Source organism: Lepidothrix coronata, unplaced genomic scaffold, assembly GCF_001604755.1.
Source record: "Lepidothrix coronata isolate B3197 unplaced genomic scaffold, Lepidothrix_coronata-1.0 Scaffold102, whole genome shotgun sequence".
In the NCBI taxonomy this organism is placed as follows: Eukaryota; Metazoa; Chordata; class Aves; order Passeriformes; family Pipridae; genus Lepidothrix; species Lepidothrix coronata.
Window position 1 is genome coordinate 2,677,130 of NW_016690282.1, and position 26,623 is coordinate 2,703,752.

Here is a 26,623-nt window from a genome sequence, read left to right on the forward strand (position 1 = left end):
ATGCTGAGAATCACGTATGACAGCAGTTGCAGGGCCTGAAACAAACAGAAAGATGTAGTAGCAGGGAAAATATTTCCTAAAAGATGAACTTCAGAAAAATATATCTTCTACCTGTTAGATATCACAGTATTTTTCTGTGAATTAGAGGCTGAGATTAATTCATATAGTCGTTGAGACAGTCAGATTGTGCTCAGCGCAAGGTTAGACACATACATTTACATGAGGAAAAGATATTTAAGCTAATAACTGAGGATCTAGGGATTGGTTCTGTTGCCTGAACACAGTCTGAGTTACCGTAGGTGCTCTCCGATATCCATGTAGGACTGGCAGATAAAACACAGATCTACAGGAGAGGATACCCTTTTGGCAAGGCAGCTGATGGGCAGGCAGGATAACCATAAGGTGCTTTCAGTGTTGCTGTACATCTATATTTAGAGAGCCAAACTTGGATCCCCATGAGTGGGTTTGGAGACTGGTGAAGCTCACCTCAAAATAGTCGTCAGATGACTAATCAGGCAAATCACTGTTCAGACTCCAATGACTGTATTAACTAATCTGCTTCAGGTGTGGGACATCTAGCTCATATGTAACACCTATGAGTAAGCATCTGATAGAAGTATCTTCAAAATAAATTATATCCCTTCTTCATTGTCGATTAACAAATTTATGTTTACAACTATAATTTAGGCTTGGGCGTTTATTACTGTATATTGTGTCACACTGTCAGTTCCATTAGAGCATAAGCAGTGAAGTCTAAGATGTGTAATATTCTCCACTGATTTTCTGGTCTGAGGTATTTGACTCAACAAGGGGTGCAGACACATAAGCAATTTCTTCAACTGAACTGGGCTTATTCACATTGCTAAAATTATCCCCTAAATACTTAATCGGGGCTGAAATTCTTTGCTTTGAAAGAGAGGGCAGAGTCTTATCTAGTGCACATAAGCCCCAAGGTTTCAATAAAGCTCTTCCCATACTGAGCAGTTAAAGAACTTGCCCTCAGGCAGCACTGTTTAAAATTCTTCATACAATTTAAAAAATAAAAAAAGCACAAACCAATTAAAGTTGTGAATTTGCATTATGAAATTTATCAAAATTCTAGTTCTGTAAAGAAACTGGCTGATTTGGTATATGAGCCTCCCAAAAAAACTTCAACAAATGTCATTAGCCCAAGTTAGAAAATATACTCTTAAAATCACCGAAGTTAGTCAGTTCCATGACATTTGATATAAATGGTATGACACAACATATTTGGCATATTCCATCTTTCATGGTAAGACTGGAATAGGAAACGAGGTAAAAGAAACCTCCAGGGTAAGAGGGAGAGAAAGACAGATTGTGAAGTTTGTACTGAAGGATCAAGAAGGATAGCATAGGAAAGAAGGAAATGCATGGAGAGATTTAAATTCCAAGGTAAAGCTGGCCCAGTCAAGTATTCCTCAGCCAAATCAGAGTCCATTCCTACTATCAAACTGAAAGGGCATTGATTTAATTACATCTGGCCTCACAGTCCATGGGAGTTGAGTATTTGTCATCTCTTACACAAAACATTGTGTCAAGTGAACTTGGATGCCCAGGACTGACTGATGCTCGTAGATGGGGGGGTGGTGGGGATGTATAAACACTTTGCTGCTTTGTTCACATTCATGCAAATGTAAGATGACCAGCACACCTTTTACAGGCTTAGGGAGCAGTTGAATATTTCATATTGCCTGAAGAGGATTCTAATCACTTTTTTTTCTCTGTTTAGTCCTCATTAAGTTTCATCTCTATCATTTTTATTGATTTTTTTTTTTTTTGGTACTGTCTTATGTTAGAGAAGGTCAAATGTTTGACTGCTGCTGAACTCTACTTCCTTGCTGCAGCTGAGCAGCATCTACCAATTTGAAATTACTTGTATATGGGATTCTTTCAGAAGAGGTATAAGAATAGAAATATTTATAACCAAGTTCTGCATTGTTAGTGACCACTAATTTTATATCTATCTTAAATAACATCATAATAAGACTAATTTATTATTTTTATTCATCTAAATTCAACTTACCTCCTGTGTCATACTCTATAGTGCTAGAGGCCACACTGCACAACCAGCCTGAAGTCTATGGGCTTTGTTCTGCTGTCCATGGAATATGGCACCAAAACTTAACAGTCACATTTATAGAAATTTTCCTTTCCTCACCCCACGGGCACCTATATTTAAGGATGCTTAGGTTGGTCAAGAATGTCTTAAAATGAACAGTTCCAATAGAAAACAAAAAGTGGGCTAAGAGGAAGCAGATGCTCTTTAATTATTTTGCCAAGTGAGTCAACTGCAGTCTAAAGGCCAGAGATGTTTATTTCTGCATGGCATTTGTTACACCTTGGAAAAACACTCAGGAGTTGCTATTGAAGGCTGGCCAAAAGATGAGGAAGTGCTCATAGTCATTCTGTGTAGACATCCAATTTCTGTATTGCTTATCTCATCTCCTCACACAGTCCCCAGTAGCCCACACTGTCAGTAGAGAAGCATGTGTGCTGCGGACCATGCCTTGCTGGGCTTCAGAGCCTGTGGGGAATCTGCCTGGAACTGACCTTCATTTATGTTATGCTTTTGCTTGGTTAGGTCCTGTGTTTGCTTACTTTTTGGTAAATAGTTTGTTTCTGTCTGTGAGAAAATCTCAGTTACTATGATTTGGCACAAACCAAATGGCAGAAAAAATCCTATGAAAGAAGGTAATGAATTGTGATGCCTCTGACAATGAATCATGACCTCATTGAATGGGTCAGTCATGAAATCTGGTTGTCAAGAATACAGATGCTATTTATACACAGTGAATCTGTTAATTCACAAACATGAAAATCAGATACTGAACTCTTAAATGGGAATGTATCGAATTACTAGAATTTTCCCCCCACATGCACACTCCAGCATAGAAAAATGCTTTAAAACCTGTTGATGGCTTTGAACTAATTTTGGATACAGCTTATACTAAATCAGCAGATAGATAAATAATGACCCTCATAAATTCCCCATTGGGAAATTGTGTTCTGTGATTCACCGTGTCCTCCCTGGGAATGTCCTCCACACCAGGATGACTTTGCAATATTGCTTACAAAAGTTTAAACTGCTTCTTGTCCATAACTGTAATACATCACTTCAGATCTGCCTCAAACGTGACCTGTTGCACCACTTTCTGTTCCAGTTCCTGAGCTACCCCATGCTGTTCAAGCACCTCAGCACTGATCTGCAGCAGTTCTGGCATTCCGCAGCCTTGCACCTTTTAATGCCAATGAAGGAAGATCTACTCTGAGAGGAGTAAAGGCTCAAGAGGGTTAAACATACCCCTCCTTTAAATGAGCATTGGAGTCAGTAAGGTGCTTCCACCCTGCCGAACAAGGAGCATCATGGTTTTATTAGTGGTGTTTTTGCAGGCAAGAGGCCTCCTTAAGCATTAGTACAGGAGTTGAAGGAAGAGAAGTTGAAGAATCCTTTTGAGAGCAAAGTGAGAACTTTGAAAAGTGCAAGGCAGGGACAGTCTGTCAGCTTACAGCAGTGGCAGTAAGTTGGGGAGTAAAGTAATCCCTGGGACCATGGGTACCAAATCAAGCAGGGCAGGGATTTGAATCCCTCATCCAAAAAGCAATGTCTGGACTTCTGGGTTGCTGGCTACTCCAACCTGAGTCTCTTCCACTCATGTAGTTCAGAAATGTCACTCTGAAACTTCCCTGATAACTTTTTTATGAAGAATACAAACCTTTCTGAGGAAATTGGTTCTTTTATTAAACCATTCATTTCTGATAAAACACAGTTTAAAAATAAAGTTTCCAGACAAGTCTAATCGAGGCATAAGTTACACATGTGGTGCATGCTTGCAGGGTGATTTGGGGCATATTTAAACTTTTCAATAATATGTGCCTGTAAAAAAACCTATTGAGATGGCATTAAAGTGATATATATAGGTGGCTTTACTGTGCATACTTGCTGAATATTTGACTCCTGTTGATTTCAGTGGAAAGTGTCTGGTTGCCTAAGCAAGGAATCTTAAGTTTTTAAGCAGGAAATCTCCCTGTTTACAAAATACCACTTATTTACCTAAATTGTGAAGTGCTCATGGGCTTAATTAAGCATATCTATTCAGTGCTTTGCAAAGTTAAACTTCTCTAGGCTGAAATTTAGCCTTAATTTATTCTTATTTCTTACCCTTCAGTCTGGGAAGAAGGTATATAGTTATACAGGATATCCAGTGCTCTCTGATTTTGTAAGGGCTGAAGCAAAGTGAGAAATTACCAAGATGTGTCTTTGGGTAAAAAAATGTCAGATTGTTGTTAAGGAAACATTTGGCCACATACTTCTTTTTGAGAGAGAAAATGCTTCAGGGGAAAAAAAGATGGTTAAAGGTACTTACAGAAATAATGTTGTATTCAAGTGTATGTAATGTTGTATTCACTTATTGTTTAGCGATTTGAACATCAGGTTTGAAATATTTAATCTCTCTAGAGAGGACAATGCAGATGGTAAAGTAAGGAGCTTTAGGATTTTTGTTTTCAGTGTATTTCCATTCAGATAACTGACCTTAGAGTCCTCCTAGACTCCACCAGCGTGTAACATTCTCTCTTACCTTCCATCTCAGACCCCATTGCTAGTCCATGAGGCTCCAACTGTGTCAATGTTTAAGTGCTTTGGGTCAGAACCTGGTGAATAAATGGGAACCATTGGCGCAGTTAGCTTGTTTCACCAGGCCACAAACGTATGGAAGTGTTCCAGGAGGATGGCTGTGTGTAATCAGTGAGTGGTAACGGTTGCTGATTAACTAGGATGGTATTAACAGAAATGTAGATAGTGCCAAGTTGTTTAATGACAACTAACCAAGTGTTAAATAGATGTGGAATTTTAAGTTCTAATCTTTCAGTACTTAAATTGCTAAATGAAGATTAAGGAAGTGTATTTTTTTATTAGTTCTCAGGAGGCTGTGATCAAGAGTGGGAAGGATCCGTAGGTCAGCCTGAAGGCTAGCATTTTTCCTAAGGTGTCTATCCAGCTAATGGCACTGGAATTTTATATTTCTAGGTGCAGTTTTCTCTGTAAGCCTACAGAGCTCTGGAATAGTTTAGAAACTAGGAGGGAAAATAGAAGAAGAAATAAATGCAGCATTATGGTGCTATTCAGCCTTGGAAAAGGGATGTTGCAATAATGAGATTTTTAGTTTCTAGATTGACTTTCTCTTTTTAATGTGGAGATAACACTGAGAGTCTGCTAATAAAGTGACTTTTTTTTTCTTTCTGATTTCCCTGTAGTCTTTTGCCAACTGATCATTTTTTCCCCAATCAGTTTACTGTTGTGCACAATAAAGTTTCAAATGCAGCGGCCATAGCTTTACCTGTGCAGCCCATTGCCTTTTTTATGTACCTCACTCATGCCCATGACAGGCTATACAAGAATGTCTTGGCCTGCACAATTTCTGCTGTAGCTGGTGGTGCAATAGACCATATCAGACAGTCAGAACTGAAGGTGAGTTTGTGGGCTGACTGCATAAAAAGAATATGGTCTTTGGATGTAGTGTTGTATATCAGTGCTTAAGGGTCTTGTTGCTTTTTGTAACCTGCTGTTCTTTTTTATGCATTCATATCTCACATAGTATTTCTCTAATTGTGTTACATTTGAAAAGCAGCCTGTTTTTTTGCCTGAGCTGCTTTGTGGTTTTCCTACCTCAGGTCATCCAGATGGTTGCATAGTTCCTTGATGTTCTTTAGTACATCATCTTTAGGATGCATTGGCATGTGCTGTCTTTCTTGATCAAAAAATCAGCTTTTTTGGATAGTCATCAGCTTCATTCAGATTTCTACAGTTCACTTCAGGTTCCCCTGACATCCATATACATGCAGCATCCTGACATCTTCAAATCTGATCAGATCTGAACCACCAGCTAAGCCCTTGACACTTACCAGCTTCTACACACAACAGATTTTGAAGCACGGCAGCAAAGAGCCTCTGCACTGACAACTGCAGTTGTCTGGGTTTGAAATCGTCTCCCACACAACTGGGTAGAGACCAACAACTGCCTGGCTGTGATGTGACACAGTGTATGTTGATGGGAAATTCCTGCAGCATGGGGGAGCCTGTCCTATAAGAGTTACTGAGGTTCTCATCATTCATTAGCCATGTCTGTGCTCACTGTCCCCAGGTCTCAGGGTGGTCAGGGTGCTCAGCAGTGTGAAGACATTCAAAAGGAAACTCACATGTTGTGTAGTAGCAATACAGAGAGCAGACAAAAGATTTTTCTTAACAAGTTTTGTCCCATTTGCCATCTTCTTAGCTTTCTTTGATCTACTCTTAAATAAGTACAAGTTACCAGCAGACAGTTTCCATTCTAGGCCTGCTTGTAAATATGCATACTGGTACCCTGTAAAACTGCTAAGCAGCCCTTTAGGATCCTTCAGCCCTATACTTCTGTTACAGGTGCCCATTTCCCTGAGGCAAGATTCAGTTGTTGAGAGTTTTTTCCGAGCATTGATGCCTTTTGCTGGAGTTAAATACAATGGATGAAAAAGGAGATTTTGAAGATCCATTTTTCAGAGGAGAAAATCTGTCATTTTAAGTTTATGCCCTTCCCTAACTAAAGCTCCTTTCATTTTTGTGGTGTTCTTTATTTTCACCATGCATTGCAGCAACATGTTAACTCACAGTTATGCTACACTTCTGAACATGTGGACAAATGTAAAACCAGCAAAGAATGTAGCATTACTGGGAACAAATACCTACAGAAAGTATTTTTGTCCCAATAATTTCCCAAATTTATGCAGCATGTAGATATATCTTAATCTTGATTTAAAGTGTTCCTATAACCAGAAAAAGCAATTTGCCAATTTCTGACATTATCATTTTTCTCTACAGTTAATTTTCTTTAACTGCGTGTATATTTTCTGACATCCTAATAGCCTCAGCAGTGAAATCTCAGGAAGGAATAAAGTTTTTCTTTTCAAGAGATATTTTCGCTGGTGTTGGGTATGTAGAAAAGAGTGCCATAGCTTTTATGGCAGTGTAAATATTCAGTGGAGAGACTATGTTGTTTGCTGAAGTCAGTACAGGAAAGTTCAGGCTGCATCCTGCTCTTTCCTCCTCCAGTCCACTCACTGGGCAACAAATACCATGACTTTAGAGAGCTCCCTGTTCCTGTGGAGTTGTGTTGCTGACACCAGGGGCGTTCATCTTCTCTGGGCTGCTTCTGTTCTACGTGCTGCACTTCAGCTCTGTGTGTTCCCTCCCACAAATGTGATGTTCAGAGCAAAGCTGGCCGGCTCGGCAGCTGGCACTGCAGCTCTGTGGCTCTGCATGACACAGTGCCTTCACACAATTAACTTAATGCATTCAGAGAACCTCCAGAACTCCTAACTTGGAAATACTCCCAAGGGAGACTTTTTTTTAATCTCTTTAGAAGTCACAGGAATAGAAGTGAATACAAAGTATTTGGTGATTTTTTTTTCTTATGTCTAAAATATAGCCCCTATAAAATGAAATCATTTCTGCAAGCCCCTTCTTGCTCCCTCTTAGTTTTTCCTTAGGGCCCCATTCTTGTTCACACTGGCACCAGTGCAAAGTTGCCTCAATGTAAATGCAGACCAGGCCCTTTATGTAAGCATTACAGTTTAAATCTAGACCAGTGTGAGCATCTCCCATTAGGAGAGGATAAATACCTGCTAGAAATTGGAATTCAAAGGGTGAAGCATTGTACTGCATCACTGTGTTGTCTTAACGCAACAGAGATCAGTCTTGTTTAAATGAAGCAATGGCAAAAAGGAAGTCAGATTAGATTCAGTCCTTTTTGAACTATTTAAATGGGCATAGGAATTAATTTCAAGCTTTTTCTTCTCAGTAACTAACCAGAGAAGAGTCTGCCTGGCCTGAAATAGTGAATCAATTTCATTAGCAGAAACAGTCATGTGGAAATTTGAGATTAATGTTTAATACCTACATCCCTATGTCCCTTGTCCTTCCATCTTCTTCAGCAGAGTCCATAACCCAGCAGCTCCGTGATTAGAGTTGTGGAAGCATTTATGAGGTGTTGCTTCACAAACTAGAGCAGTATCCTCACTCAAATGTGCAGGTGATACTGTGAAGGAGTTTCAAAAGCACATCACCTCTAGAGTATGCAGTTACTTGTGAAAGACATGGCAAAGCCTGCCTTGTAAAAAGACACAAGGAAGTCTGTGTAGTTTGTGAGTTGTTTTTCTTCTGGTTTTAGGAGGGCAGCAAACTGAACACACATAAAAAAGCATGTAAAGCAAATCTGTATTCTAACAGCAGGATGTCTTTTCTCTTTTCTCCCTCTGAGGTGATTCACTGGAACTCACCAAAGAAGCTGCGAGTGAAAAACAAGCATGTGGAGTTTTTCCGCAACCTCTACCTGACATTCCTGGAATATGATGGGAATTTGCTGAGACGGGAACTCTTTGGCTGCCCCAGTGAGGCAGACATTAACAGTGAAAATGTAAGTAGGGTGTCTAGGGCTTGACTATTTAAAGGGTGGTTCAAACAAGGCACAAGCTGTGTGAAGGCTTGGAGTTTGTGGTGTGCGTCTTGCAGGATGGAGGAACTCAGGAGAACTGAAGGCAGTGCTCATATTCCAGGAGTGACGCTGTGCAAATCATTTAATCTCTCTGTGCCTCAGTTTCTCCCCTGTGAAACTGTTGTACTAATCTCATCTTTACCCTGGTTTTTGATGCTTCTTTTGGTCTACTTTGCCCTTTAAAAATCTCCAACAAAGGTAACATCACAAGCTGAAAATGAGTGTTTGGGCTCTTATTCCATTAGGCAATTCTGCAGATCTTACCCTTAGACCTCGTCCTGGTTTCAGCTGTGGTAGAGTTCATTTTTTATCTTAGTAGCCGGTATGGTGATTCAGTGGGACAAACCTAAAACTTTCCAGGAGAAGGTCTTGTTTCTTGCTGTGTATTTGTTCAGTATACAGTGATGTCAGTTTTGGGTAGTAGATACTAATGCACAAATAATGAAGAAGAAATGAACGTATCAAGACTGCTGGATTTAGGTCTATGAGTTCTTGCCATGCTGCAGACTACAGAATGTGTGAATATTTCAAGGTACACATAGGGTCTGAGGCTGCAGGCTTTTTCTGTATTTCCCTTAACTAAACAAAGTGGTATTTATGTGTATCTGCATAAAATTTGCAATCAGAACCTTTCAGACGAAGCAAATCCTTTGAAAATGGTTGAAATCAAGGATGTTTAGACACAGATGTTGTATGTGTATGCCTTAGTACATATAATTCCAAAGTAAAAAACTGTTCACCGAAATGTTTATACACAGATGTATATGAACTCCTTGTGTATAATGTGGTCTCTGGAGATTTCTAGACCAAGTACCAATTTTGACTACATAGTCTGAAAGGGAATAAAAAGGAATCTGTAACATTTTATTCAGGAAAAAAATATTTCTAAAATATACAACGTTGTCTATATATAAATAAATTAAGCAAAGCCAGTATCATGTCCACATTAGCAGTTTAGGTAATTGACAATCAATATCATCATTGGGGCTGGTAGTGTTTCCATTTAGCCTCTGAATCAAATGACCACAGGAGATGCCATTCCCATATTTTTAAATAATGCACTCAGAGATTAGATAGATATATTTTAGCCCAAGGCACAGCTTTCCAGACACATATTTTACCACACCACTGTCTTCTGAAAGAAGTGAGGCTTAAGTGGGAGAGATGAGAAGCGGGTGGAGAATGAGAGAGAGGGAAAGCAAGCACACCACAAGAGCAAAAGCACATGGAGGAAGAAAATCCTCTGCAAGAGTGAGAGGCTTTTGGACAATCAAGTGAACTGAATGAGATAAAAGACCATCAGAGCCATCAAGATACAAGAGACAGAGTAGAGGGTAGAATAAGAGGAGAAAAGGTGAACGAGACATTAAAAAAGACAACAGAACAACACATACCTTCGTCACACTTAAGAATTCAGGTTAAAATTATACTGAATTCACAGTGTGTTTTGTGAGTTCGAAGAGTATGAATGCAGTCACAGATTTCTTGCTATATTTTCCAGAGCTCTGTAAATCCTTAATAAACAGATTTATTCCAGATGACAAGTTACTGGGGAACAGTGCACAGCAAATGCAAGTTCTTCCTGTAAATGGCAGTCCTTAAAGTTTTAAATGTCTCATTTTACTGAACTTGTATCTAGTTGACAGACACTGGAAATGACTAACTGTTTCTTATTCAAGACAAGTAGAACGCAATATGGTATATGGTATAGCTTGTGTCTGAAAAAGAAATGTAACTCATTCCTCCATTTATAAATTATAAAAAAAAATTGAAAAGAATGAGCTAGACATATAAAAATACATGAGTCCTAACTTGCCAAGAGACACTAAAAATTAATAGCCTTCTATCAAAACAATTGGATATAGAAAAAAATCTAACTTCAGAAAGATTAAGACTAGTCACTTAGGAGAAGGCATTGGTTTTTATTAGTTCCCCTTGATGTAAGCTCCTGTTTAAACTTGATTATATCCTTTTTATTGTAGAATACAGACAGCAAGTTTCAGCATTGAAGTTATGGGACCCTAAGAATAGGATTGTCATGAAAACTACTCTTTCTCTCACTCTGTCTGCCGTAGCATATACAGTGTCACAGGTGTGCTATTAAGTACAGCACATTCCCATGATCTATTGCAAGATAATCTTCAGAAGCAGAGCAAGGTGAGCAGGGAACCACTGTCATTCCTCCCAGTACAAGAAATAGGGGACATGAAGTGGAAATAGCAAGTAGCAGGTTCAAAACAAAGATAGACATTTCACGCACAATGTGACGAAGCTTTGAGCAGGAGGTAATGTTTCTAAAAGTATACGTATGCTCAAAAATGACTCTTCATGGAAAGAAAATCAGTCAGGAGCTGTTAGCTTTGGTGCAGAAAGTCCTTGAACCACAAGTTAGGTCTAGGGAAGTGTTTTGAGAAAGCCTTGCTGTACACTTGCCGTGCTTTTATGCTCCTCTATAGGCAGCCAGCTCACAACTGGACACAAGGTACTTGGCTGGATGAACTTTTAGTCTGACAAGATGTAGCCATACATTTCTGTTAGGAATCATAAGCATGTATGTTACATAAAAAGCTATAATTTCTATTAATTCAGATATATATGAGGTAGGAATTGCTGTTTGCATTATCTTTTTTTTTCCCTATTATTTTTCCTTTCTTCTCTGAATTGAGGCTTGAGACTGGCATCCCCAAAATACAGCTGTGCAGGCACAGTGTTAGGCAGTGAACATAGGTAAAAGTGTTCACTGTGTTAGGCAGTGAACATAGGTAAAAGTTGCTCCTTCAGCTGCCTTTGCTTCTCTGCCAGTGCCTGTGCTTCTTCTGACCAGTGGACAAAATGTTAGAATAGTTCTGCTGGTTTTATAATTGGAGAGAATTATTTTAGCACTAAATGCACTGAGCCCTGTTGTGGAAGAAGCAGTGGCTTGGTGTGAGTCTCACTCACAGTCTGGCTGCATCAGAAGCTACCTTTAAGTCTTGTTCCAATATACCACCCAATGCTTTTCTACAGTTTAATATTTGCAGTGATGTTTTATTTAAAATTCAACCTGTAATTAAGACATCTCATTTGTAGTGCAAATATCTGTAAAACATGAAAAGGAAGTGTGGCAGTGGGTACTACTGGGCTGATTCTGTTTCTCTGAGGCTCCTTTACACTTCTCATCAGTACTGAGATGGCCTTAAAATGAATGTAAATTATGTGTCTTCCCTTTTTAAGGACTCTTTACAGTGCTAGAGAGATGTAAAGGGGCAGTAGTTTAAAAGGTAATTGGACCTCTCTTTAATTTCTCTTTTCCTCTGTGTATGCGTGTGAATGTGTGTATGCTTAAATATATACTTTATCTATATGCATGTGGAGGTATTAGTACCTTTTTTTTCTAATATTTGCTAAAAAAGTATAATACCACAGAGTGAATTTCAAGAGGTCTGAAGGCAGTCTTTGGGTATTGTGCTGCACAGTCCTAGTCTAATCAGATGTTGATCTTCAGCAGGACTGTTATTAGGTTCCAAAGCATTGCAAATGGAAATGAATAGAACAAATAGGGCTCTGAAACTGAAATACTGAAGGCAAAAAAATACAGACTGAGGTAATTTCTCTGTTTATGTAAAAATGCTTATATATATGTCTATGTGTACATGCATGCTTCATCCTTTCCTTGAAATATTCAAGCTAAAAGACCCTATGGGTTGCAGGGACAGGCTGTGAACAGGAGCCTGCCATGTGCTCCTTGCCATAGAGCAGTAGTGTAAGTCCCTGTTATTCAATATATGCTAAAATGAGATTACACGGAGCAGACTCTTCTGTGCAAGTTGGTATTACAATCATCCCTTTGTCTTTTGTGCAGATTCTGGGCGGAAAATTCAGAATATGAACCAAATCCTCCTGTAAACACGATCATCGACTCAAGAGGCCCTTGGAGCATGTCCTTAGTCACTCCATCCTACTTATTCCATGCTGTTGCCCCATTCTCACTTATTCTTTCTTATTTTGATGCAATGCAGAAGATTTTTGGGAAATCCACAAAGACAAAGCTTACAATAATCTCAAATTTGAACATTTTCTATTGGCTTTTAGTGCTTATATCCAGCATTTTATTCTAAAGGACATACTGCAAAGCCTGAAATATTTCAACAGGATCTTCCAGCCTATCTCTATAGTTACACTCTGAGATAGATATCATAAGCCTGATTTTAGCACAGAGGCACACACTCAACCTTTTAGCATTCTCATAAAACTTCTTTCCTGCAGACAGCTTCTCACCAGCTACTTCTGCCAAAGCATTAAATCTGAAGGTTGAATGGGGTGTCCCCTATTAGTGAAGCCTGTGTCCTGATCCAAAGCCCAGAGCAAGCTAAGTGGGAAGTGTATCACTGCTTTCACTTAGTTTAAGAAAAGGACAGTAAATTCCCATTAGAGAAGACTTTGACAAAACACATGAGAAAAAAAGCGCCTGCAGGTTTTTCTTTTCAAATTTTCAAATCAACAATACAAAGAAACAGTGTAAAAAAATCAAGTTGTCCCTGAACACACTTGCTTACATGTGTACTTACATACTAAATATATTTTTACTAGTTACTTTTTTTCCTGCAAAACCAGAGATTCTTAATATTCGCAAAAGGCTGTGCATGCCAACTTACAGTGTCCACCAGAACAGCAGGAGATTCCAGCAATCTACCACACAGTATAAACTCTACTAACAAATTTAGCAATTTTTTCAATGACCAAAAATAGCATGCAAAGGCAGCTTTCAAGTCAGTAACACAGCTTTGAACTTGCAGACTGATGCTTTGAATACCCTTTGCTCCTGTTGAATTTCAGAATACTGCCTCATTTGTAGAATTTAAAGTTGCTATTTTGTGATGCCATAGTCTTTCTCTAGTAAAACAGATGGGATATGGCAGTTTTGAGGTGAAATCCTGACTTCCTCAGGTGTGTTGTTTCTATCATTATAACTGTTGTTGTTATTAAATGCTGAGCTGGTAGCCCATCGTGTTACTTCCTGAAAATTGCCATTATACTGCTTTCAACCGTTTACAGTATTGCTAAATGGGGGATCACATGGACTGGGATTTTTTCTGTCATGCTGTTAACTCCTTTTTTTCCTTTTCTCACATTAAAAAACACTTTAAAAAAATGTTAAAGTGAAACATAGGAAAAAACTTGGAGGTTTGCCCACACCACAACTTCTGATGACCTCTTCACGGTTTACACATTACCAGTAGTGTTTTCTTTAAGGAGTCTCAAACTCTGGAGACTCTTAGAAGTGTGCATGGATACATCAGACCAGATTACATATATCCCAGTGACACAGCAGGGTTGAGCATGCTGCAGGGAGGGCACCTGGACAACGACTGATGTTTTCTGTGACTGTTTCTTCTGAACGCTCCATGACAGGTTCTGGCTGGACAGTAGAGCTGAGAGCAGGAACCTGCATTTGGTCTGTTCTGAGGGGCATCCATTGCCCTCAGTGATGTCCAGACAGTAGTGAGGAGAAAAAAATCCAGATTCACATATAAAAGAGATGAAACATAGATCAAAGGAAAAAAGTAAAGAGTTGAGACAAGTTCTGGAGAGAGTGTGTGGACCAGGAAGAGAAAAGGACTAATGGGTGCCTGTAGATCTCCTAGTGAGTAGACCCACCTGTCAAGACACTGTGCTGCAAGGGAGGTCTGGGAAGAGCTGAGCCAAGAGGGTTTGTCAGGGACCTGGGGAAAGGAGATGCAGAGGACTGCCAAGATCTGACATCTGCACCTAAGATCAAAGAAAGTTGTACTTCATATGTACAGAACTGTCTAAGATGTTACACATGCCTAAAAATTGGGTTCTTAGTTGTATTGAGTGTTTGCAGTCAGGATAAGCCATCACTTCCATTTAGCAAGAGTATTAGCGGTTTTTACATGCTGCAGCAAAAAATTCCTCTTGCCAGGTAGGCTTGCTCAGGCTCAATCCTCTTTGTCCTTAGCACAGCTTTGTTTCACAGAAGGCTCAATTTGACCCATAGCAAATGTACAAAATTTTATGGTGTGAGAGGAATAAAAGTTTAATTGACATGGGATTAGTCTGGCTTTTATTACTAATCATTGGAGAAACCAGAAGTACTTTATGTAGGTCATCCAAAACAAGACTCAATGAATGCTTTTTCCTCTCTTCATCATCATCTGCTTTGTTTATGCCATGCTAAAGGCAACTGTTAATTCACACACTATGAAAGTGCTAAATGTTGCAATCCAAATTGCCTACTGGTGGGAACTGGGACAGCCACACAGGAGAAATGAAACTGCTGCAGTTTATAACCAGATTATAGTTACATCCTGGGCTGGTGTTAGTTTTCATTTCAGTGGCTGAGTTGATTTTATGCAATGAAACTTTACTGCGCACACTTGGGAAAAGGAAAGATGATCTGAAAGGTCAGAGTTTTCATCTAAGCTGCTCAGTTCCCGTTGTTTGTTGATATTGAGTGAGTGACTTAACCCTAGTGTCACCTCACCTCACCTTAAACACTTGAGGAGAGCGAGATGCCTAGGGGTTTTATCCCCTTACCCAAGATCTAAATAGCCTCTAGACACATAACGTTGTTTGTTGATGGGCTTTGATCTTTTTTTAGTATCCAATCCTTACAAAAATACTTCTGATCCTGGATTTTTAATTGATCTCATCTGAGATAAAGTCCTGCAGATTTTGGTGGGAAGTAAATTGTTTTTGTGACACAGCAATTTAGAAAAAAAATTAAGCCAATCACAAATTTGCTTACACTAGGAACAGCCTTAGGAAGGAGTTTCTGTGAGCAGACTAACCAGTTTGCCAGTGAGAGGTACCTGTTGTGTTGGCAGGTATCATATGGGGCTACCATCTGTCATATGGATAGAAAACACCTCATCTCATAGAAATGTATTAGACAAGTAGACCTGGAATATCATGGCAATCTCTGGTAGAGTTGAATACCTTCTGGCCTGCCACACCTCTCTGGCCAGCCTAGCTTCAAAGACTACTTTTCCTGAGACGAAACCTGATCCCCTGCAACAGCTCCTTGCCCAGAGAAGTAATTTAGCCTGTATTTCTTTATGTATTTGTCTCTTTGTTTGAGCACTATGCATGTCATGGCTGCTGTTTTTATTTCTGAAACACGTAGCATCATGATGCTAATGAAATCATGTGTTGTTTCCCACTACAGTATTTCCTAAGAGAATATCTACCATACACAGTCTGAAAATAATACATTTTTCAACTTTGAGAGTGTTTCCTAGAGGTAACATTTCCCACATGCTCAGTGGCAAGTAACCTTAGCATTGAAACTCTTGTAGAAACAGAGAATCTTATGCTAAGCAGGTACTTGCTTATGAGAATACTTACTGTCACTCTAGGGTTGAGAAGTCTTTGCTATATTAGGCATACCATTATAAATATAATGGAGGAGTCCATAGTGGGGATGCCATCTTTTTATCGAATCCAGCTGATATTAAGGTCCTTATTTTGGTGGTACACTGTATTTAAGTAAGCATCTGTCAGCGTTGCCATTATAAACACATCTTTTCAAGAAGACATAATTTGGGAGCAAACTTTAAACAAAGCCACAAGTTCTTTGACTCTAAATAATGGATCCACTTAATATGAAAGCTGTAGAAAAGATTATGTCGTTAAAGAAATCTTATGTGATGATGTGACAAAAAAAAATATGAGGCAACTCAGAGATAAATGTAAGGGTATATGTGTGTCTGTCTTAGAAGATTCCCTGTCTTTTAAATGTTTTGCATCTTTAACATTCTTCATTTCAAATCTGTGTGTAAAAAATGGTATATGACTGTGTGCAATATATAATTATAGGTGGCATGTGTCCCATTGCAGTAGAGAGAAAGCAGCCTTTATATGTGATACTGGTGCATGGTTATCTGAATGTATATATGAATGAGTGAGAGAGGGAAAAGGGCTCTTAAACTGCATAAAACTGTGCAGCACTGAGCTATTGGTCCTAATAATTTCTCCTTGTCATACTGTTAGCTTCAGTGAGATAACTTCTGATCTTACGGGTTTTGCTGGACCAAATCCAGAGTGCCTCGTGTTTCCAGCATTGCTTCCAGTAGAAAAGGAATTTTCATATGGATAATCACATGCTATTGTATTCCACTACTCTTGCCTCACCATTGCAGGATAGACCCATCCATCCTTAAGGCACACTGCATATAGGCAGTGACTGCTACAGGGCGAACCACAGCCCATCCTGTGCTGATTGTCCTGCCTGAACAGGCACACCCTACTGCATTTGCCCAGCAGGGTGTGGCTCCTGAGGCTTCCTAGCAGTTTAGGCTCATGGTATGAACCAGCAAGGATTGCACAAGCATTCCTGCAAAGTGATGATGGAGCTGTGTGTCTGATCCTGCCAAGTGATGCCTGCATATTATCCAGGGCTCTCAGACAGCTTGTGCTGGAGGTTCCCCCTGGCAGCCTGCCTGCACTCAATGGAAGGGTGCTGGGGGCAGAGGCTGGGGAGAGGAGAGCACATCATGCCCACAGTCCTGGGAACCACTCTCTCCAAGGGTATGGACACAGTCATCTCACCTCTTCTCTTGGGGAAGATACATACAGTACATACAGTACTGAGCATGTGTCATGGGAAGTGACAGGGAAAACCTCTCAGACAATGAGCATAGCTTCAGCCTTAGAAGAGGTCTCACAGGATAGAATCACAGAATATTCAAGGTTGGAAGAGACCTTCAAGATCATCTAGTTTGACTGTCAACCCAGCACCAGCATGATCATCCCTAAACCATACCCCTGGGTACCACATCCAGACACCTCTTGAACACTTCCAGAAATGGTGGCTCCACTGCCTCCCTAGCCAACTTATTCCAATGACTAACCACTTTTTCAGTGATAAAAACTTTTCTAATATCTAATCTGAACCTCTCCTGGCACAACTTAAGGCCATTTCCTCTCATCCTTTCACTTGAGACATGGCAGAAGAGACCAATCCCCACCTCACTACAACCTCCTTTCAAGTAGTTTTAGAGAGCAATGAGGTCCCCCCAGAACATCCTTTTCTCCAGACTGAACAACCCAGTTCCCTCAGCCACTAACATGTTTTCTAGACCCCTCACCAGCTTTGTTGCCCTTCTTTGGACATGAAGAGGGACAGAAACAAAACCCTGACGCTACAAAACGTAGTGGAAAGAGCAGGATTTCCTTTTCCCTGAAGCAGAAAGGATCTGCTGTTTGCTGCTCTCCTTCACCTCCATCACCAACTTGGTGACTTGGTGAGCTTCACCATCAAAATGATGGGGCCTCTAAGAAGTTGTCTCTCCTCTTCTCCCCCAACCCAGGGCTCAGTAGTGCACAAAGCCATAATTTAGCTCCAAAGGTTATTCTTGAACTCATATTCAAGTATTTATAGCCTCTTGAATTTCAACCTAAATGCAATCTGATAATTACTCAGTGACTGCCTGGTTAATAACTGCTGTGCAATTAAGATCTTGTAGCCTGGTCATTTGTACATACGACAGAATAATAAGGTACCCTTAAAATGTGGATTGCTGTTGTTTTAGCCATTTAAATTTCATTCATCTCCTTGATAATTCTGTTAAAGGCGTACTAAGGTCCCTTTTCAAGAAAGAAACAGAAAGATATTATATGCTTTCTAGTCATTATTGTAAATATTGAATTTATTCAAATATTGTTTGAATGTGATTTAGAAAATAAAATGCAGGCTCAGCTGAATGATGGTTTGTAAAGCAGAAAGAATGAAACTCCAAGGATATGTAAAAGAACTCCTGATTTCTATTCCACCTAAAGACGTCTTGATTTCAATAGAAATTTTGCATGAGTAAAGACTTGGCAAGGTTCGGACTCTCATCTTTCTAAAAGGTGTCCCTCTTGAGGGATGTTTTAAGATCTGTGCAGAACAATAGCACAGAAGAATGACAGTCTGATCCAAAACTCATTGAAATCAAAGTTTGTATTTCCATTATTCAGAAGAAGATTATATAGTGATGTACAGGAAAATACCAGGAATTATTCCATCAGCCTTCACAGGAAAACATTCAATTGTAAACATAATGGCAACCATTATGTTTATAGTTCCAAGAACAACAGCTCTTTGTCTTAACACAGTATTAGAACAAAAAATATCTACATTTTTCATTTTTTTTTGAAGATGGTGAAACTATTACTTTAAATCATTCTGAGCAGGACAAAAAGATGTCTATAATTCAATAATCTTTTGCATGAAACAGTTTTGAGGTACATTGTGATTTTTATCAAAACTTGTAAAATTCCTATATGAGTATTTTTCACGTTTCCTGATGAATATTTTGCTCATTTACTGTTCTCCTTCTAGGATGCTTTTAAGAAATTAATTATAAAAATTATATCTTTATTAGTAACCTACAGTCTAGAGCAACAGAAATAGAACTCAATTTCACATGTTAAGACCATATAAAATTTTTATCTTCATTACATTTTCAGTAGGTATGACTGTTTTTTTCTTTAAAGTGAATGCATTTTAAATAGCCTAGCCAGATGTTTGGCTTTAAAATCATAGAATCTTAGAATCATAGAATAGTTTGAGTTGGAAGAGACCTTTTAATGATCATGTAGTCCAACCCCCAAATAATTAGTTCGGGAATGGAATTGGTCAGCTACATAAACTTTTGGTCTATTTTTCACTTTCACCTTTCCCCAGAGCTAAACTTTTATTCTCTTAAAGCTATGTGTCTAAGAGACTTGGATTTAGATTGCTTTGAGATGCCCATTTTGGCTTTGAAGGGACTTGGTTTTCAAGGGAGCCTAAAAGTTACCTGTTCTCTGCCAATCCACCATCCACCAGATTTCTCAGACTAGGTATCCAGAAGCATAAATCCCATTAAAGGTATAGGCTTAATTCTAGCACTTCTGCAGTTGAAAGAATATTTTCGTTGCAAAATTGAACTACTGCAGATACATAAATCTCAAGAGATGGAGTAATTATCAGTTAAAGATGTTACTTTTCCAGCTGTCTGTCCATGCTGCTAGCATCAGTTACCGTTCTCCAACAGAGGCAGCAGAATGGGAATTGCTCAGTGCAGCACGTGCAGTATTAATCTGCTGTGGAGTGTTGTCTAGTGGAGTATGTCTATGAGTAGTTTGAAACACTGCTTCTAGTAAGGATGAAATTATGCATCACATTGGAGCATTAACTCTGAAACTTTGCAATTATTCAACTTGTTCACTGTTTCATTGCTAGTCTGGATATTGAAAGTATGTAATAGAGCTGATATATACAATATATAGACCATAATACAATGGTCTGTCTGTATTATGAATTTACTTGCAAGTCGTTTTTTCTAATCTCTTGTCCACTGACTTGCAAGGCTTGGGAAAACCCTTCTACTTTGTGTGTTCTGCTTCCATTCCCCATTGCATCAGGCTGCAAGTTCCCAACCTTGTCGTTCTCTCTGATTTGCTAAAATAATTACAAAGAACTTATCTTTATGTCCACTCTTTCTTTACAGCTCCAGAAACAGCTATCTGAGCTGGACGAGGATGACTTGTGCTATGAGTTTCGTCGAGAACGTTTCACCGTCCATCGCACTCATTTGTATTTTCTACATTACGAATACGAGCCTGCTTCAGACAACACCGATGTAACACTGGTGGCACAACTTTCAATGGACAGGTAGGGAAAATCTCTTGTTCATCAGGAAATGTGAGACAATTAATGTTTTCTTACAGAGCAATCTAACTATGTAATGCTTTGGTGCGAGAAAAAACACACTTTTGTAGAAATTTGGATGTTGTATTGTAAAGACCTTTCTTGAATTAGGAGTAGCGCAGGTAGATTGTATCCAGACATGTATCCAGACATGTATCCAGACATGTATCCAGACTTCAGCTCTGCAGTGCACACACCAGTGTGAGTAGAGTTCATGAGTCTGAGTACTGGAACTGCAGGGGTTGTTACTTTTCAGGATTGTCAGGCATTACTAGTGTATGGAGTTTTGCAGCAACTTATTAAAAACAGAGGATGTTTATAATGGAATTTTCCAAGCAGTTTTAACTGCCCAAGTTTTTACACATGGTATTTCCTCATTAGAGAATATTAGTTTTGCTTTCACTGGCATTTTCCTTGCAGAAAATTTCAGTTAGTGATTTTTCTTATAATGAGAGTCAGAACTAAACATTTTAGTTTCAAATTAGGAAGTCAAAAATTATACTTTTTTTTTTAATGTGCTAGTGTGAAATGAAAAATCTCTATTTGGGCAAAATCATTGCATCTTTATACAAATGTTGATTTTCAGAAGTGCATTTTAACTTTTAGTTCTGATATAAAGTGGAATTTAATTGGTATTTCATTTGGGGGGAAAAATTCCATTTCATGACAAGTTCCACCTGCATCTTTCTGATTCCCACCATTGCAATTAGTTGTCATTTTCCCAGTCTGAATCAGCTAGCTTTGTGAAATTTTGGAATTGTCAGTTTCTTTTTTTTTCTCCAGCTTCTCAGTTCGAATTTAGTCCAAACTTTGTAGTTACTGCTATCAGAGTGTGTTACAAAACAAATCAGAGCTCCTTGAATATTAGCCAGAAACCGATTATTTCCTTTAGTGTAGCACGTACAGAATACAACATGACCTGCGAATAATAGCACTGCTACAATGGTAGAAGGTCACCAGTATTCCAGGAGGATTATAAGAATTGAGATCAACAAAACATTTACAGTCTGTTTTAAAAATAAACAGAAATGAAAGAGGAGTATTCTGTTCCACAGGTGCCTCAGTGCTTCATCCTGCACACTGTGTTATGATTTGCTGTGCGCATCAGTGTCTGTTCTATTGATTTTTAATGGAGGAAACATTTCTTAAGTGTTCACAAACCTTTGAGTAAAAAACTGAAATAAATTAAGCCAGACCCTGAGCGAGTGCCATAGTAAATTAGTAAAGCTGGTGTGTGCACATGGTATATTTTCCCCCCAGAATTTAATTCAAAAGAATGAGCTGGGGCTTAGTGCTGATTCACTGGCACTGATGCAAAGTCTGAGCATCTGTTTCCCTTTCTGGATCCTCACTGGGGCACATGTTTTTATTGATAGACAGAACCACACATTTTTATGCAGGAAGAACAACCATCCTGATACTATGCAGGAAAAACCTTCCCTACTTCGCTGGTGTGTTGCTATAAATTATTGATTTGAGTTGGAAATACTTTCTTTCAGCTAAAATCAATAAATAATATCATACCAAAGAGCTGTTTAGCTGCTTTGTTTTCTTTCACATCTTTCAGTTACTGCCTTACTTTTTTTTTTTGTCTTCTTTAAACCACTTTTATTAAACTCCTCCGGCGCAGCTGTAGACATTTAAGAATAGTGTCTCAGATGTAAGATGACAGGTACATAAACAATGTGCTGTACACTACATTCTGCACCGTTCTTTGAAATTATTATCTGAGATGAGAAAAAGCAAAAAAAGATCTCCCAGCATCTCCAATTATAGTCCTGTCAGAGATGAGACTGACATGACTATCGTGACAGACCTATGTTTGCCTGTCCTATAGGCTTGGGGAATGGAAGAGAGGGACGCAGTTTAGGAGCTAACATTGTCTCTAGATGGAAGCTTTGAGACAGACTTCATTCAGTGTTGTTCGTTATTGGTTACTTGTCATCTTTTATACTGATGTGGCATCCCCTTGAGTAATGGCTGAGTTGCATCACTATGGTTTTCGTGTTTTGGCTAGGCAGCCTTTTTAAAGGCTTGGTATGTACCTGGGGTTCAGAAATCAGAGTAGGAGTTACCAAAATGTGAGGTCAGGAAGGGGAAAAAACGTGATTAGCAATACACTGCTTGAAATCTGGGTGAGAATGAGTTGGAAATCAGTTGAGTATTCTTCAGAAGAAAAATAAAAACAATGTCGAAAAACAATTGAATTCCAGCAAAATTAGCTGAAACAGACCTTTAAAAAAATTACCAACTAAATCGTGATCTCATTATTATGCAGTACAGCAGTACATTTGTTTTATCTCAAGTTCTTAAGGGAATGCATTCCTAAAGACTGCTAAAAAAAAAACCAAAAAACCAAAATAAGTTAGTCATGTTGTGTTTAGAAACTCATAATTATAGGTTTATGTTCAAATGAGACTGGTATAACAACCTAAAGAGAGCAGATTATGGAGCATCACCTAGCATATAGTCCCTGTATCAAATTCATGGAAGTGGAGCCTGTCAGTGAGAACGACACAGCAAAATGGAGTATTCTGAAGGGTACTAAGCTGTCCAGCTGGAAATTTATACCAGCAAAACCCAGTTTCCACTTAGCTGACGAAAAACTTCGCAGGCATTATCAGGTGTGCTATTTAAATAAATTATGTATGCCATTTGTCCACCACGTGGAGTCCTTAAAAGGCAATTTGCTGCATTTTTACTAGGCAAGTATTCTGTTTTTAAAACAATTCCCTAAATCTGAGTGCTGATGATTGGAGTCTCCTGTTTAATAGGTTTTCACTATGTTGGAAAAAGGCAAAAAAAAAAAGAAAAAGTATTTTTTCTATTTATTATTTGTGTAATTAAAAGTCTAAAGCCTTCACATACTTTTTAGATTTTTTTTTATTGATTTGTGTTTCAAATTTGTCTGTATGTTTCAGGTTGATAATAGCCTTTGTTTCAATAATAAATAAAAAGAGAGTAATGTACCAAGTGTAGACTAGTAGAGGCAGTATCTCACATTTAAGAAAAAATTATTATATCACCTTAGATGTCATCACGATCATTCAGAAATGAAGGAAAAAGCTATTAATGTTAAGTCAGACTGTGTGTTTACTGGTATGAGTATATCATTTCTTTCTCTTGTAAAGCTTAGGAAGATAGTAGAAAGAGGAAATTATTTTCTCTGATTATGATGATGCAGAAAACTTTTCTTGTGTTTTATGTAAATATTAATAGGAAAAATCAAGTCATGGATTTCGAACGGAGAGAAAATAATTTTGCATGGTCTACTCTTCCTAATTTTTACTAGAATGTTTGGCTAGGCTGCATAGGTTCATTTCCCTTTGTATTAACTCAAGAGGCTTTGTAATCAGTCCTTGCTGTATTTTTGGGTGGCACATCTCAATCCCTAGGCAATTCTCTACAAATTACCCAAAGTGCTTAAACAATTTGGACTGGGCCGGGTTTGATTTATGTTTGCGTATTAAATCTTTTGTTGTCATTTTCATCAGTAGTGTTGTAAGTGCTGGAATTTTTTTTAAATATACATCAATACAACCTGTTTTAAAAATAATTTAATGAAATTTGAGATACTGTTAAAACATATACAAGTTAGTAGTTTTAATCATGTTTTTGTCTGAAATGTTCTTTTGGTATTCCACAGCAATGCCATGTCTCTCATTCCTTCCCTCCTTACTCCCTATTAAAAGTAAATCCCATTTTTATCAATGTGCCATCCTTTTGCCCTCTCCCTGATAGTGAGTCTTCTAGTTAGTGTAAATGTTCACATAAGTCTGTATTCCCTTGACCTGTCACTTTTAACAGCTTTTAGGATATGACTAATTGCCTTATGAAAATTTGGGGAAGGTTTTCCTAAAATGATCTGTGGGTCTGTACGCCTCTATCTTCCACAAGCTTGTTGTAGAACGATGTAGTATATTACTGTGTGAGAATAGGTTGACCTGAGATGTGAATTGGGCACTGGACACTGTTGAAGATTACAAAAGCCCTATTCTGTAAGTAGATCCAGGTGGACAGATCCCTGCAACTGCTCAAAGCTCCCGTCAGATATCTGGGTATACCATCATCCATGTGGGTTTTCCCTCAGCATCAAAGCTTTAGGCAGAAAACAACGGTGTTGATTTCACCAAGCTTTAGGTATCTGAGTTGTAGATGTGTGCATCTGAGCTAGGGCCATCTTAGGTTCCCTTGGATTCGGTGAAATAGGCATATCTGGGGTGCAGTCCATCTGTCCAGGAGACATCAACTTGTCATCTTAGATGACTTGTGCTGTGGAAATATTTATTGCTTTGCACAGCACATAAAATGTCCCCAGTCTGTCTCACTTAGAGAAGTATATCTGCATTTGATCAGGTGAACCCAGGGAAAGAGTCCCAGACAGGGAAGTAGTTTTTCTCATTCTCACCCTTCCTCTTTCAGGCTCCAGATGCTTGAAGCCATCTGCAAACACTGGGAAGGTCCAATCAGCCTGGCACTCTATCTTTCTGATGCAGAAGCCCAGCAATTTCTGCGCTACGCTCAGGGCTCGGAAGTACTGATGAGCCGCCACAATGTTGGCTACCATATCGTGTACAAGGAGGGCCAGTTCTATCCTGTGAATCTGCTAAGGAATGTGGCCATGAAACATATCAGCACACCATACATGTTTCTGTCCGACATTGACTTCTTGCCCATGTATGGACTCTACGAGTACCTCAGGTAAATGGACAGTGGAGCAATTACCACTGTCACCTGCAATTTCAGCCTTTCCACACCCCACCCTTCTCACATACTCTCAAAACAAAGCAGTCTGAGCAGATCTGAAAGAAGCAGCTTGTAGAGGTTTGAGGTGTGAGAATGCCCATCAACACACAAGAATTTTTAGAGCAAAGGAAGAGGGCTGTCACTGGAAGTCAAGCAATATGGTTATGAAAGAAAAAACTCGAGTCTAAATGTGATCCCTGTTAGCCATTAGAATAATTCCCTCAGAGCTGCAGAAGAATCAATTTGAAAATTGAACTGGATTAAGTATTATTAAATGTCCAAGAGCATCATGTATTAGCAGAGATGTGAACTAGGCGATTTCTCTGAACATCCCTCGTTCTTAAAGTCAGTGACAGAAAAAACATGCAAAGCATAACTGAACTTTTTGTCTGTGACACACTCTTAATCCAGTTCCTTATCTTGAAAAAAGGTTGTGAGTCTAACCAGCTCAAAAATATGACTGCAATGCCAGCACCTGCCAATGCAAAATAATGGGCATAAGGGAACTGGGAGGAGTAACATCAGTGTACATTGTATGATAATGCATGTGAGTAGATTCGGCCTAGCAAACTACAGACCTCTGATCCATTAACTGAGCTTTTTTTTTAACAAAGACCTTTTTCCCCTGCAGAGGCTGGTCATCTGAGGCCAAAGCATAGAGCAAGGAGGACACCCTGTGGCCAGACAGGAGGATGTCAGTTCCTTAGTCCTGAACTATTTTGCTTTTCGTCTCTGTTCTAATTTGGTGAAAGTTGGTCAAAGTGTTCCAGTGAGGGTTTGCCTGTAGGTGTTCCCTTTCAGTTCATAAGCCCGGGGTTTTGGAGTGTAAAGGAAAATACACCTTCTGGTATCATAAACTTATGGAGGAATTTCCTTGTTTTAGGCTTAACAACTTAATAAGACATGTATGGGGCCAAATTCACTATTCACAGGAAGGGAGCACCTCTTCTATGAGGAAAGGATGAGAGAGTTGAGGCTGTTCAGCCTGGAGAAATGAAGGCTCTGGGGAGACCTTATTACAGCCTTCCAGTAAATAAGAAGGTGGAGACGAACATTTTAGCAGGACCTGTTGAGATAGGACAAGGGGAATGGTTTTAAACTAAAAGAGGGTAGATTTAGACAAGATATAAGGAAAAAGTTTTTTGCAATGAGGATGGCAAAACACTGGAAGAGATTACCCAGAGACGTGGTAGATGCCCTATCCCTGGAAACATTCAAGATCAGATGGGATGGGACTCTGAGCAACTTGATCTAGTTGAAGATGTTCCTGCTCACTGCAGGGATGTTGGACTACATGGTCTTTAAAGGTGCCTTCCAATCCAAATCATTCTATGTCTTTTAAGGCTCTGGATATCAATCATACTGTTGAAGTATTATCACAGTGTGTTAGCTTGTTTCCTTCTTAGTTAAGGGACATTTCATTTCAGCTTGTGCTATGAGGACTCCAAAATAATTATTTCCCTTGCACACATTATTTATCTCTAGATACACGTATGGAGAGTTGTTATTAAGTTCTCTGTCTTCTTCAATGTTAGTGTTGCACACTGTTATATCTCTTCAGATCAATGCAGGACACAGTAAGGGTAGCAGCTGTTGATACTGATATTTAGTGATAAAAAAGGAACTTGTTCTTCCATGCTGCTTCACAGTGTACTGA

The 26,623-nt window shown here is 39.0% G+C and overlaps 1 protein-coding gene across 3 annotated transcripts in view; it reads left to right on the forward strand.

Moving 5' to 3' along the window:
• Nucleotides 1-26,623, forward strand: part of LARGE1 (LARGE xylosyl- and glucuronyltransferase 1) — a 282,849-nt gene that overhangs the window by 232,817 nt on the left and 23,409 nt on the right. For all 3 annotated transcript variants that reach the window (XM_017823441.1, XM_017823442.1, XM_017823440.1), the window contains 3 exons: nt 8,310-8,465; nt 20,021-20,184; nt 24,643-24,921. In XM_017823441.1, the coding sequence (XP_017678930.1) occupies nt 8,310-8,465; nt 20,021-20,184; nt 24,643-24,921 (599 nt within the window). The remainder of the gene's footprint in view (nt 1-8,309; nt 8,466-20,020; nt 20,185-24,642; nt 24,922-26,623) is intronic.